The 14,629-nt window shown below is 36.1% G+C and overlaps 1 protein-coding gene across 2 annotated transcripts in view; it reads left to right on the top strand.

Annotated features, from left to right (window-relative positions):
* The window catches only part of USP9X (ubiquitin specific peptidase 9 X-linked), a 100,055-nt gene extending 88,058 nt beyond the window's left edge, over positions 1–11,997 (top strand). For both annotated transcript variants that reach the window (XM_061359323.1, XM_061359322.1), the window contains exons 37-45: positions 765–990; positions 2,077–2,206; positions 4,914–5,099; positions 6,303–6,523; positions 7,583–7,671; positions 8,344–8,500; positions 8,928–9,140; positions 9,595–9,690; positions 11,169–11,997. In XM_061359323.1, coding sequence (XP_061215307.1) covers positions 765–990; positions 2,077–2,206; positions 4,914–5,099; positions 6,303–6,523; positions 7,583–7,671; positions 8,344–8,500; positions 8,928–9,140; positions 9,595–9,690; positions 11,169–11,303 — 1,453 coding nt within the window. In that variant the 3' untranslated portion in view covers positions 11,304–11,997. The remainder of the gene's footprint in view (positions 1–764; positions 991–2,076; positions 2,207–4,913; positions 5,100–6,302; positions 6,524–7,582; positions 7,672–8,343; positions 8,501–8,927; positions 9,141–9,594; positions 9,691–11,168) is intronic.
* The last annotated feature ends 2,632 nt before the right edge of the window (positions 11,998–14,629 follow it).

Genomic DNA, 14,629 nt, shown 5'->3' with positions numbered 1-14,629 from the left:
AGTCTATTACTAGTGCAGAACTAATAGGTTATATGTTCTGACTAGATCAGAGTGGTTTGTTCATGGTTTGGGAAGTTTTAAACAAAGCTCTTTTCAACCCATTTTTGTAGCTTGTTATTTATATTCTGTTTCTGAAACATGTATATAATAGTCATCTAGACTGTTAGCAGAGTGCTTTATATACATTGCTACAGGGCCTGTAATTCAAATCTGTAATACAACAAACAATACAATCTTATTTATAGCACCACATCTTCATGATGACCAGTAGCTTCCTAGTCTTTACATGATCTTCATGATGACCAGTAGTTTACCAACTACTAATAAGCAGTTGTGTAATACATGGCAAATATATACCTTGAGCTTTTCTCTAATAGAAACTTTCAGAGTAGCTAAGATACTCCTGTTATTTTAAGATGTCAAGAGAAGTTCAAATATTACTGCAGGAAAGAGGACAGTCACACAAGACCCTCTCTGGAACAGTTATTTTACTGTTAGGGGATCATCATCCTGTCTTATGTGATATGGGTGACAGAAGTAAAGTGCTACAGTTAAACGTTAGGTTTTTAATTGAAGGATGTTTTTAGTTTGTGATATCACTATAGGAACTATAGTTTGTCTGATTGTGTTTTTGAGATAAAATATGTTTGGGGATCACCCTTAATATGTATTTTCTTCAAATTCTGCAAAAGAATACATCTGCCAAAATTCATCAATGTCTACATGTGGTCATAATCTCTCAGTTGCATCATCTTCTATTTCAGGTATGATGCGTTATGCATCCTTCTTCGTCACAGCAAGAATGTACGCTTTTGGTTTGCACACAACGTCCTTTTTAATGTTTCAAACCGCTTCTCTGAGTATCTTCTGGAATGCCCTAGTGCAGAAGTGAGGGGTGCATTTGCAAAACTTATAGTATTTATTGCACATTTTTCATTGCAAGATGGGCCATGTCCTTCACCTTTTGCCTCTCCTGGACCTTCCAGTCAGGTACTTAATTCTCTAATTAAAAACTATTCCTCTTTGTTACAAGCATTCAATGTAAATTCTGGAGTAGATACATCAGTGTTGACAGGAAATCTGTACAGTCCATTTTGCACCTCATTTGTAAATCTCTGTGGAAAGTAAGTAGTGAGAACTTTGAGTTGGGTTGCACATGCGAAATCTGCAAAAGCAGTGGCTTATAATCAAATAATGTGAAGGGAATGAACCCTTGTTTTTCATTTAGAATTCAAACCAATGGAAACACCCTAAAGCCGAACAAAACAAAACAAAAAACAACCAACTAACCAAAACCCCGCAAACAAAAAAAAACCCCGAACAAAACCCATGAAAGCATGCAGGAGTTCCCTGAGTTTTCTTCCCCTGTATCCTGCAACATTGAAATTGTTGAAAACTTTGACTAATTTTATACACTTAAAGCTGACAAAAAAAAACCCAAAACAAAAAAAAAACAAACTACCAACACCAAAATCCCCAGAAACCTTAAGGTAGTACTTGTCATAACAATGGGTGTGGGGGAGATTTGGACTGTATTAAAATTTAAAATATCAACCTTTTGGGGCATTTGCTTTGTCATGTTTTTGATGTCCACAGCAAGACGCTTTTCATTTGTACTGTTCCCCTTCTCAGAATGTTTTTTGCTATTGTATGCAGCAAAAGAATTTGTATTAAGTTAAAGCTACATATGCTTTGACAGTGTTTGTTTCACAAGGTATTTGAGATACACTTGTAAAGGTGATTTGGTTGTCTGTCTTACTCTGTGAAGTTCACAGTGGAACTGCATATGCTTTTTGGAGTATTTAAGCCTAGCTGCAATTGGAGAGAAAGCTCAATTAAAAGCTTCTATGTTTGCATAACTTTTTGGACTTGCATGGTATTTAGTGATGGCAGTCATCTCTGTATGTCTGCCTGTGTGACATGTAGAAGACTAACCAGCTGCTAGTATTTTGGAGCTTGTATGAATCCCATACCTTTTAACCAGTTCTGTTTTCTGCCATAGTAAAAAGTATAAACAAAATAAAGATTTGGTAGGTTCAACTGTGAATATGAAAACCTTTTTTATTTTTCTTTTAGGCTTATGATAACTTAAGTTTAAGTGATCATTTGCTGAGAGCGGTACTAAATCTTCTAAGAAGGGAAGTATCTGAACATGGGCGCCATTTGCAACAGTATTTCAATCTGTTTGTGATGTATGCCAATCTAGGTAAGGAAATTACATCTTTGCTGATGATGCTGTAATAGACTGGTGTTTATTAATAATCCAGTTACACAAGTAACAGCAGGAGAATCCAGTTTTTCAGCCTCAGGCACGTTGGTGTGATTGTCATATAAATGGTCACCAGAGCATCTGTGTTCCTCCAGTTTGGAGTCTGGAGCTTGAGTCTTCCTAACATGCTTGGAAGATGAACACTGTAAGGTTGGAGTAATAAGGCAGTGTCCTTCTGGGAGGGTGTGGTGGTGAAAAAATAGCGAGAGAGATGATGCTTTGTTCAGGGCTCATTCACACGGGGGTCATGAGACCCCAGAAGCATATGGGGCTCTCAACTGGCTTGAGCCTGAAGAAGTCAGTGAAGATAAAAAAAGAGAGAGATGCATGGTTTTTCTTTATGAAAAATGTTGATAGGGATGGTTGTGCTTTATCACAGTATCACAGTATGTTAGAGATTGGAAGGGACCTCAAAAGATCATCTAGTCCAATCCCCCTGCCGGAGCAGGAACACCTAGATAAGGTTACACAGGAACGTGTCCAGGCGGGTTTTGAATGTCTCCAGAGAAGGAGATTCCACAACCTCCCTGGGCAGCCTGTTCCAGTGTTTATCTATATATTCCTACTTTATCTATATATACTCTATCCTCTATCTTTAGTCCTACTTTATATTCCTTTTTCCTATATATTCCTACTTTATATATTCCTACTGTGTCCTTTCAATATTAATTTCTTCAGTTCACTTTTGAAGCTCAGCTATGAATACAGAACACCGATTCTGTATCTGTTTTCCCCTTAAAGACTCTCTGGGAGGCTGAGGAAATAGATCAATCTGTGTATGTTCTTAGACATCATTGCTTGCAGAATGCTTTTACCATAGACATCGTATGGATAAATGTCAAATGAATAAAGGGTTGCTTTTGCTCTCTCAGGTTGATGAGTTTAGTCACAGGTTCATATCTAGTGATATGTCACAGAGTTCTACATTCTTACTTCCCCTAGATATTAGTGTCTTCTATTGGAGGCCCATTTCTCTTTCACACATAGTAGCTTAAGTGACAAAGCATCTTCCTCTTAAGCAAGTTCTAAACAAGACATGATATTCTTCCATAGTGGTAGTTTATTACACTCTCCCTCATATCCTAATACAAGGTATTTTAATCCTTTTATGTAAAGTATTATGAAACTAGAAGATCCAGTTCCCTTGGAAATTTTACAGAATGCCCATAATACTGAGCAGCTCAGACATTACTGGTTATCAGCTCATACAGACAAGTTATAAATGTGAATTTCTGTTATATTACTTTGTGGCTAAAGTATTAAGCATATGCATTAGCCCAGATGGGAGTTATTTCTGCATTTCCACATAGAATTCAGTGACACACACACTCTCCCATTCACTCCTGGAAGCCGTTTTGTGTGGGTAGACAATTTCAAAGTAATTTAATTTCCTATCTGTAAAATTAATCTATGAAATTAACATGATTTCACTTATAATACATGTTGCTTTCATATACTTCATCTACCAAAGCATTCTCTGTCAGGCAGAGGTCTGTTATGACCCCCAAAGTGGATATAATGGATTTAATTACAGAGAAGAGAGATCTTCTAACTTACCTTTCTCTTTCACTAGCTTTTCATAGTCAGTCAGTGCAGTTGAAGCCTCTGACTAGGAAAGCACTCAGAAGCCAGATGGAAAAGCCTAAACTAAATTATATTTGTGGGTCAGATCATTATCTACCTGCAAAGATAAAGCATGGAATTATTAAGCACTTGTGCTTGTCTTACTATTACCTGAAGGCTTCTCTATGGATGTAGGGTGTTGATTCAGCAAAATCAACAAATGCATCATTCCTGCACCACCTCATGTTCTGTGAAAAAGATTAAGTTGTCTGACAGTTTGAGAAATTAAATAATATATTGTTCATATCAGAGCAAGTGAGAGATCAGTTCTACAAAGGATGTAACCACAGAACTATGTAATGAGTGCTTAGATTCCTCCTTACCAGAGAGATGTGGTAAGTAAGGCCCAGTTTATTTCAGAATAAGAAAAAACTTGGGATATGTATGAAAAATCATTACTTTTAACCAACTGAGAAACAGAATACAAGATCAGAAGGGACATACCAAATTTAAGTAAGTACTTAATGTAGTACATGAAAGGTGTTCTTGCAATGAAATGCAATGAAACTAGCTGTATGGTTTGGATATTTCGGTTAGGTTTTTGGCTGGTTTTGGAGGCTTTCTCATTTGCTTTTTTGTCTTGTCTTAAATTGATATGTCACCCTTACACTTACTGCATAGTATGGCACAGGAGGAAACATCTTAAATTTGTAATTGAAGTATCTAGGACGTGATGGAAAAATAACAAAAGGTACTGTGGGGGTGTTCATCTTGTCTGGGGCCTTGCAAAGATAAGATTAATTCTTTGTCCAAAAGACTCCTCTGAGACTTTGCTATTAATATAAATGTTAGTTACTAAAGTGCTAATGAGCACAGTTAATAAATTGTAGTCATTTACAACTCTCCTTCAGTGTGATATTTCAACTGAACATAATTTTCTTGTGCATCTTTACTGATGTATTTTTTTTCCTCAGAAAACATAAATGATGGTTATGATAAAACCCTGCAACTGAAAAGTAATTTATCATGTAAACAAATAAGATACATCTTGTTTTTCTTTTCTCTCCCTACCCCTGTAAAGGTGTAGCAGAGAAGACACAACTTCTGAAACTAAGTGTTCCTGCAACCTTCATGCTTGTGGCTCTGGACGAAGGTCCAGGTCCTCCAATTAAATACCAGTATGCTGAACTAGGGAAGCTGTACACTGTTGTGTCGCAACTGATCCGTTGTTGCAATGTGTCATCGCGGATGCAGTCTTCAATCAATGGTATAGTGAATGTTAAGGTTTCCTTAGATTAATTGAATATATTAGTAAATGTCCTTTGTGCATATTTAGCTATTGTGTGTAAAATGGATTAGCTGGAAAAATATTTGCCTTTTATGTTCAGCAACTCCTCCTGTTTAACGACCAAACGCTTTGTCATTAGCAAAACTGATTTGTTATACTAATACACAAGACAGAAATCTGTTCTGTGGCTTATGCTTCTTGGCTTATTCCTTAAAGATACAGGAAGACAGCCAAGTAGCAAAGTAGTATTTTGTTGATTATAAAATAGTAATGATTTTAGAATTGTTTAAGGTTATTTTAAAGAACTGCGTAAAAATCTGTTGATTCTGAATAGGCAATGAAATAATATATCACTTTCACGTTACCAGTACAAAAGTAATCTGTACAGGAGAAACACTAGAGCAGGCTCTGAAATAGCTAGTACTGCTTATCAGTAAAGAGACCTTGCATTGTTGTGGATAGCTCTCAGAAATTATTTGGTGCCTGTTTGCACTCCAGACAACAAACAGAAGCCAGTATGCCAGCACTTTAACTTAAAACAGGTAAAGAATCCACTAGAAATTGATCGACCAGAGTATGAAACATTAATATGTCCAGTAGTGCAATTATTTTTGAGGAAGAGTGACAGAATATTGGCCTACATTGACTTTATAGCTAGCATATACATGTTGTGTTAAGCATATTCTAGAAAACCTAATTAGGAATCTGTAGAGAAGCTATTTAATGGCAAGCTCATTACAGTTTGATGTGTCAGGCTATGAAGTCAGTAGGGGCTAGAATGTGTTATAGTAAGATTAACAAACTGAAAATTTTACTGTGTTATAGTAAATTTCAGAACCATTTGGCAATTTTGATTTGGTTTTGTTCCTAGTGCACTATTTGAGACTTAACTTGAAAGGTATTCTACCTATGAAAATATGTTCACTGTACTCATAATGTCGTACTGAAATATTTAGTTTGTATGAACATTATTGTAGCTAATTATAATTGCTGTTGGCAGAGTAAAGTTATTTTTTGCTCTTTCAGTATCTTTCAGAGCAAATCAACTGTGGGTTGTGTGGTTGGTTGGTTTTTCTTCCTCTATCTCATGTTTTTTGTTGAGTTACACTAGTTTATATTTTGTTGTGTCTACATTGAAAGTGCTTCAGTACCCTTTTCATCTGTAATAACTGTTTCTTCTAGGTAATCCGCCACTTGCCAACCCTTATGGTGATCCTAATTTATCTCAGCCTATAATGGCACTTCAGCAGAACGTAACAGACATTTTGTTTGTGAGAACTAGTTACGTGAAGAAAATTATTGAAGATTGCAGCAACTCTGAAGAGACCATCAAGTTGCTTCGTTTCTGCTGTTGGGAGAATCCCCAGTTCTCTTCAACTGTCCTCAGTGAGCTTCTCTGGCAGGTAAAAATAAAAAAAATAGGAGAAAGATTGGAATATAAATGTGTATGGCACATGATTCTGTATTTAGATATAGAAATGTTGCATTAAATAATTAACAGGTGGTTGATAAACTTTTCAGAAGATGGCATCCTTTGTCAGTATTTACACTCTTAGGTCTATAACTAAGTACTCGGAGTAGTATGCAAAGTCATTTTTACAAGTTTAGGAAAGCAGTCAACCTGTTCTGAGTTAGGAACGCTATGTTAAAGATGGAAAGTAACTAGCCTGAGGTGGTCTTTATATATTGTGAAAGTGTCATTTCCTAAATCTTTTCCATCATTATCCCTAAAAGAGCTTCTTACGTGGTGTGGAAAATCAGAATTATTTTGTAAGATCTCCTTTGTGTTTGAGTACATTCATAAGGCTCTTTGTTACAAGTCTGCAGAACATGCTTCAGACTCAGGAAAGCCTTTTTGGACTGTCTTGTTTTTCCCTTTTTAAATCTCTATAAAGTACTTACACTTTCCCACACCAAATAAAACTTTGCTGTTGCTCATCTTTATGTTCACCCTTCCTCCCCGCCACCCCATGTAAACATGACATTTTTCTATGTCCTTTTGTTTGGCAGTTGAAAGAATCAGAATAAAAATCGCTCCATTGATACTTTGCTAGCCGTGTGTTTTACATTTTAGGATAACCTTTGAACCTAATATCTGAAAGTAGCAATATCAGGGAAAAATACTGTTTTGTAATTTTGCTTTTCTAAAGATACTTTTTAAGGTAGCTTCTTCAACGTGGACATGCTTGGGGCTTCATTTTAGTTGTATTAAAAATTCATAAGAAAACATTTTGTCCTTTGCAAAACTTCCTGTATTGAAAAATAAAACCCAACAAAACCACAACCCCTGGAAAGACTGACACAATCAATGTAAAAAATAAAAAAGTATGCATCGTATCTTGAAACATCATTTAAATTACGGTGAAGTTCACTTCAGATTAATTGTATTCTTGTATTGCACCATGTAATCTGCATGCTTCAAGGAATGCTTTCTTATGTTCTCTGCATTTTTACTTTTTAAGGTTGCATATTCATATACATATGAGCTTCGTCCTTATTTGGATCTGCTTCTACAAATCCTTTTAATTGAGGACTCTTGGCAAACTCACAGGTTAGTATGTACCTGTCTTTCTTATAATGCATCATTATTATGTTTTGTACAGTTTGTTTCCCCAGTGGTTCTTGTGCTCATCCTTTCAAGAGGATTGTTTAAAATCTATATTAAATTAATAAAGCATTTTTTCACTCTTATCTCAATTTTTGAGATAATTCAAAAACCTCAATTTTTATGATAAACCTACAGTTTTTCATCTTGACCTTCCTTAGTCGTTGGAAATTTACGTCTTAGTCCCATAAACCCAAGATTTTTCACATACAAGAGTGTGCCATTTAGGCTAAACTCATTGCTATTTACTGTGAGGTGCTTGGATTGATTCTTAGAAACATCTCATTCAAGAGAGTCCCATGATAGCCTGGTCTTACTCAGCAGCATATCAGTCATAGCAGTGATACCAAGACATGCAAAAAGTGTGAACTTGGTGAGAAAAGTGTATATCATACATAAACATTCTCTGTGTGATCACATTTCAAGAGAATTTTAACTCTAGTATATTAAATCTATTAAATATTCATCTGGTTTCAAACCTAACTTTTGTATGTCTACAGAATAAGGCTTTTGAAAGTTGAGATTAAAAAGGTTTTATTATTGTAGATACTAATTTAAATAGTAAAACTCTTTAACTCTTGAATTTATGGGTGTTTATTTTGGTTTTCTTTTTTGTAGGATTCACAATGCACTTAAAGGAATCCCGGATGACAGGGATGGGCTGTTTGACACCATTCAGCGCTCTAAGAACCATTATCAGAAAAGAGCTTACCAGTGCATAAAGTGCATGGTAGCTCTCTTTAGCAACTGTCCTGTAGCCTACCAGATCCTTCAGGTGATACCTTTTGTTCTGTTCCTTGCTGCTTTTTTTTCCAGTTCTATGTTAAAAACAACAATCAATCAATGAACTAAGCCCTGCAAAAGAAACCCACCGTTTTTAAGTTTTCATCACCTTGATGAAATTATGACTTCTGAGTACAACTCAGTTGAACCTTCCTATATCAGAAGCTCAGTATACAGGACTGAGAGCAATTCAGTTAAATTCAGACTCATGATTCTGTGATGCAGCTGCAAATCCATAGATTTCATTCCAAATTTGAAGGTTTTTTTTGTGCAAAAAAGGGATATTTCAGGGAGTCTTTTAAACAGCAAAATGTGCATTAGTGGTCTGTTCTCTGATAGCTGATGTATAGGAAGAGGAAAATCCTTCTATTATGAAGAATAGAGAAAACCATTCTGAATTGTTAATTTTCCATCTGCAGAGCAATGGGGACTTGAAGAGAAAATGGACGTGGGCAGTAGAATGGCTTGGAGATGAGCTTGAGCGTAGACCATACACTGGCAATCCCCAATACACCTATAATAATTGGTCTCCACCAATACAAAGCAACGAAACATCAAATGGCTACTTCCTAGAGAGATCACACAGTGCTAGAATGACTCTTGCAAAAGCTTGTGAACTCTGTCCAGAGGAGGTAAGGAATTCATTTGACTTGTAAAAAAAAAAATAATAAATCTGAATAAAGTACTTCTATAAATCATGAACCTTAGCAACAATCACTGGTCATTATAGAAGTACCAAATTTTATAAATCTGGATTTCTGGTTTTGTGGTTCATTTACATAATTTCATTATGTTCATTTACTTTAATTACTGTTTCTGTAGGCATCTACCACTTAAAGAATTAGCAGTATAAAATTGAAAGTGGCCATTTAAAGTAGATTATGAAGGGGTCTGTTTTTCCAATAATAACGTTGCTAGTGAGAATTTTTATGTAGTACAGTGCAAGCTGTGGATGACACAGTGGGGTGGAGATTTTTCCATTTTTCAGGCATGAGCGAAAGGATCATTTGGATGCAGAATTGGTTGTGGATAGAATAACCACAGTACATCTTATCTAAGTAAATAAAATGGTTTTTCAAACTTTAGGAACCAGACGATCCTGATGCACCAGATGAACATGAATCTTCTCCACCTGAAGATGCCCCACTGTATCCCCATTCACCTGGTTCCCAGTATCAACAGGTAAAAGCTCATTTGAACCATTTCTTCAGAGTTTCAGGTTAGCTTTTTTTAGCATTTATGGTAAATTAAATTACTGGCATTTAGCCAGAAGCGTGTTACTGTCCACTATCACACTTGGAGGGATAAAGATATAGATACACCTCCATTTTGCCAGCAACAGTTTCACCATTAGAGCTTCAGGTAAAAATTTTAATGTTATCAGATCATGGATTAATTGTCCATAGAAAGAGCAGAAGGACAGATGCTGTCGCAGTCTAGTGTGGACTGAATTTGATTCTGTCATATTTGTTGCTATTGATAATATTTTGAGAGTTGCTTTCTTGTTTTTAAATACAATATCAAGCCTCAAGGTCTGAATTTCAGTTTGGGTAATTGGAAGGCTTTCAGAAAAATCCACATGGCTGTTAACATATGATTTGTGCTATGAACACTGTTTTCTTAATCTTAAGTATGTATAAAATCTAAATCTGGTTTTATGTGAAATGGCTGCTTTGTTAGTATCTTTCAGTGGAAAGCCAGATCTGAAAAAAATCATAACCAGTTTTCTTACCAAATTGACTAAAATAGTAGATCCCCCACTTAGTTGTGATTTTTTTTTTTGTTCCAATTCGTTTTATATATTCCAAATCTGCTAATTTAATTTCCTTTCCTGCCCAAACCCATATTCCCCTCCATCTTGCTTCCCCTACTTGATGTTCTCAGCAGAGCAGTTGGTAAGTCATACAGATTTTCCCACTCCTTCCTGAGCTCCTGAATCCAGACATATACCGTAACCTCACCATTACCCGTTTGATGTGTTCACCTTCTTGCAAGAGATGGCATTTCTCACTAACACACACAATCCTCATATTCCTTGTTTCTCCACAGTTAGTTAAACTCTGCAAAGGGGTAGATAAATGAGTTGTTTTCTTTTGCCAGATGTGCATATGACTTTTTAAATTGAGGCAGAACATCTGCAGAAAACTTGGTCTAGATTTCATTCAATTCTGTAGTATTAAAGTTTTCCTCTCAAAAATAGGTACAGGTATGCTTTTTCCATTGACCTAGGAAAAGAATTCAAGCTGGTTGAAACTTTTGATAGATGTGCACAGTTTAATGTCCACAGCATATAGGCAGCCTCTTTCAATCTCCTTTTTTTTTTCTTTTTTGCTGCCTTTGCTTTGCATGTAACTGTTTGTTATTTGAAAGCTGAGATTGCTATTTCTAAAGCAGATAATATTATTTCAAGTAAATCCTTTTATCTTTACAAGTTGAAAGTTTGTTTTCCTTCAGTGTAAATTAAAAAGGTAAGTGAAAAGTGTCATTCAAGGGAATGGAGGAACTGTAGTGTGTGTTCATACAGATTACTACTACACGAGAAGTTCAGTGGGCTTGAAGATACTTTTCAATGGTCTGAATGTAAAGGAGAAAACACAACAGTTAGTCAGGAACAGCCCGTAAGTTTAATGTCCCTTTAAAATGTTTATGCTTTATTGCAGAATAACCATGTGCATGGACAGCCGTATACAGGCCCGGCAGCACATCATATGAACAACCCTCAGCGAACTGGCCAACGAGCACAAGAAAATTATGAAGGCAGTGAAGAAGTTTCCCCGCCTCAGACAAAAGATTAGTGAAATGCACATAATCAATTAACTTGCTCCATCAAGACTGTGCACCCAGGCCTTACAGTCCAACCTTTCTCTGTGTCTGGCTAATATTTAAAACTAGAAAAACTATTCCTAATCAACATGGAGTGGAGAGTCTATTCACTGTCTTATCTGCAGAAAATTGCTGTCAATATATAACCCGCCTGCAGTGGAAAGTGTATAGTGTTTTGTAATAAATGGCCTGATGCTAATGTGTAAATGGCAAAGGTGTATATAGTATATTAATGTTTGACTGTTAATTCTTGAGCAAGAAACATTTTTTTTTGTCTTGATGAGACTCACAGATCTACAAAAAAAAAACCAAAAAAAAAAAAAGCAACAAAAAAAAATCTTGATATATCTGCTGCGCTCTGCAACCAGTGTTGCCTGCCTCATGGCAGTCGGATCAACTCCTTTACGAAAAAGCCTATCCATGTCAACCACAAGAATAGTTTCATGTTAATTCTTTGCCACTGGAGTCGATTTTACTATGAGCAACGTAATGGCTGGTAACCTTTTAATTATTTGGTTGATGTGGAAAATTGGTGATGTAACATTGTTTCTAGATCTTTTTTCATTGCCTTTTTCATTCTGGTATTAGGTTAATCACTTTGAAGCTATAGTTATGCTGTAACATTTAGCATGGCTTCACACCAAGTTAGTGTAGCCAATGAGGGGGGGGGAAAAGTGGGTGACAGCAGTTGTCCCAATGTGACAACTGCATTGCTCAGAACTTTCTCTTCTTACACCTAGACTATAAAATGGGGAGGGAAAATGTGACAAACAAGTGGTTTTCAGTTTCACATATGTTCCTCACATCTGATGTTTGACAGTTCTGTCTCTGGGTGGGATAAAGAACACTTAGTTTTCAGTAATAGGAATTTAAAAGATTTAAAACAAATATGCAAAAATTTGCTATGCCAGGATGCCTGGAGCATAATAGACTGTATTTGGTGTGCTTGTTTTGTTTCTTTGGTAGAGCTTATTAGATAAACTTCTAACACTTTCCTTCTACTGCATCCCAGTGAAGTGGAAGTCAACGAAATCACACAGTACTTGTGAGTGCCACTGCACCAAGTTAACTTGCTGGTTTTCTGCTCGTTCACAGTTCTACTTGAAAGCGAGAATTGTCTTAGCTCTTTATCCATTATACAGGAAATCTTAACATTAGAAGCAGGGTTTAATTATAAAAGAAACTACTGGTTAGTCAAATACAATTCTGAGGTATCTCTGTTCCAGAATAAACATTTGTTTAAAGACTTCAAGAACCGCATCAGTAAATACTGTATTTAAATGAAAATTGGTAACTTGAATGTGTGTAATTTTTTTGGAACCTGTCTAAAAACCAAATACCCCTGCAAAACAGATACAGCCCACCCTATACTATTTAAATATTTTGCTGTTTTATTTTATAGAAATTATTTTGCTGAATTCACAAATAGAATTTGATTTAAGAAGAATGTTTTGTCCTGTGGTGTGTGTTGGTTTTTTTTGTTTTGTTTTTGGCTTTTTTTTTTTAATGGACTGCACAGAAACGTGAATTCTGTGCAGTGGCACTATGCTGAATTCTGGAACAACAGTCACATTGAGATTCTGTGCACACAAAAAAATTGGCCCTTAAGAATAAAATAATCAGGACAATTACACTGTAAAAGTTTCTTAATGTGATTTATCTTGTACTTTTTGTATGTTTTTATATATACATATATATATATTTAATGAGCACAAGCTTGATGGTGTTTTTTACAAAAAAGTTGATAGAAACAAAGTTGCTTATCAAATTAAAGGTCTATAGTTTTGAAATGGACAAAGGGAAATTCACTTGCAAGTGAGTTCTTACACATTTAGTGTAACAAGGAAGGGATACAGAAGGTTTTTTAATACGCTGTGTTTCAGTGATCTCTTTTATGCTTCTGTGTTTCCCTTGTGCTCAAGTTAATTCAGATTTTTTGTCATAGTTTTTTATTAATTCCATTTTACCTGGGCTTAGTAAATCTGGATAAAGCACTCCCACTTACATTTGGGAATGCTTGCTGGAGGTTTTAACTCAAAAGTTCTACCCTAAGTGCTCTAGCTGAAAGAGTTCATATTTATTTGGACCAGTAATTGTTAAAACAAGCTATCTCAGAAGCAATTATTCTGTATTTTTTACTAATAGGTAAAACATACAAAGTGCTAGTTCAGCCTTGCCAAATGTGTTTGCTTTTAATAGTGCAATGATTGTAGAGACACATCAAACCTGTGACGCTTCAAGGCTGGGACTCTTCAGTCATACACCCCCCGCGTCCCCGAGTTGAGAATGACTGCAGTGGCAGTTGGTTTTGAGGCAGCTAATGGAGAATATTGTGCACCTTTGTGACTTTGAAGAAGGATAAGCCTTGTATTCTTTGTTGCAGCTGCTGCTTCTAAAAGGCTGGCTACAGTGAGGGGTGCAACGTTCTCTTCACCCTGGGCAAAACAAGTTTGAATTGTACTTGATGAATACCATACAAGTCAAAAGTTTCATATGTACGTTACTGTCACAGCATTTTGGCAGCATTTTCAGGCGCTACACAGTACCTCATTGTTGATGGCACACTTTAAAATACTAGTCCTCAAAGTGCCTAAAGATTTGATTTCCTCATCACTAATTTCAGTTCTCTCTTCTATTTAGAACAGTTACTAGGGGATCTGTGGTCTTCCACCAAAGGAGCCAATAAATAGTAAAGTGATTACTCAAGTTCCTGACAATGTTAACATCAAATACGTACAAACTGAGAATTCATAGGTGGTGGTGTATGGTGGTTAATGTGTAGTTTGACCATAGCCTTACTAAGCAGACTTCCTCTCTCTACTGCGTTTGGATTTAGGTTGTTTAGTGACTGAAGTGAGCTTTTAATGCTTGCTGCTGTTAGTGTTAAAAAAAATATCAGTACAGCCATATATGAAAGGAATTCATTTACTGTTTGTGCATCAGTACTTGACCTAAGTTCTGATCACAGTGTTGGTCACCTACACCTGTGTTACCCCACTGACAACAACGGGATTGCACAGGGTTCAGTCAGAGCTTATTTGCCCTGCAGAACCTACTTCTGTGGTGATGCACAAGCAGGAAAGGACTCTGCTTGACTTAAATTTTTTCAGATTATTTTCCCTGCTGATTTACCAGCCCTGAAAATTGAAGTTCTGTGTTTTTAAAGCTATGTGCTTCTTGCTGAAATTGAGCCAGGAAGAAATGAAATTCCACAATGACGTTCCTTTTTTTTTTTCTCCAGAGTGAGACTTGTAGATGATATGAGAAAGTTATGTTACAGTCATTGCTGTTATGCCTT

This window comes from Neopsephotus bourkii, unplaced genomic scaffold (genome assembly GCF_033783945.1).
Source record: "Neopsephotus bourkii isolate Nb327-2 ecotype Australia unplaced genomic scaffold, CSIRO-AGI_Nbou_v1 NB_962, whole genome shotgun sequence".
NCBI classification, from domain to species: Eukaryota; Metazoa; Chordata; class Aves; order Psittaciformes; family Psittacidae; genus Neopsephotus; species Neopsephotus bourkii.
This window is presented reverse-complemented; position numbering and strand designations above follow the sequence as displayed.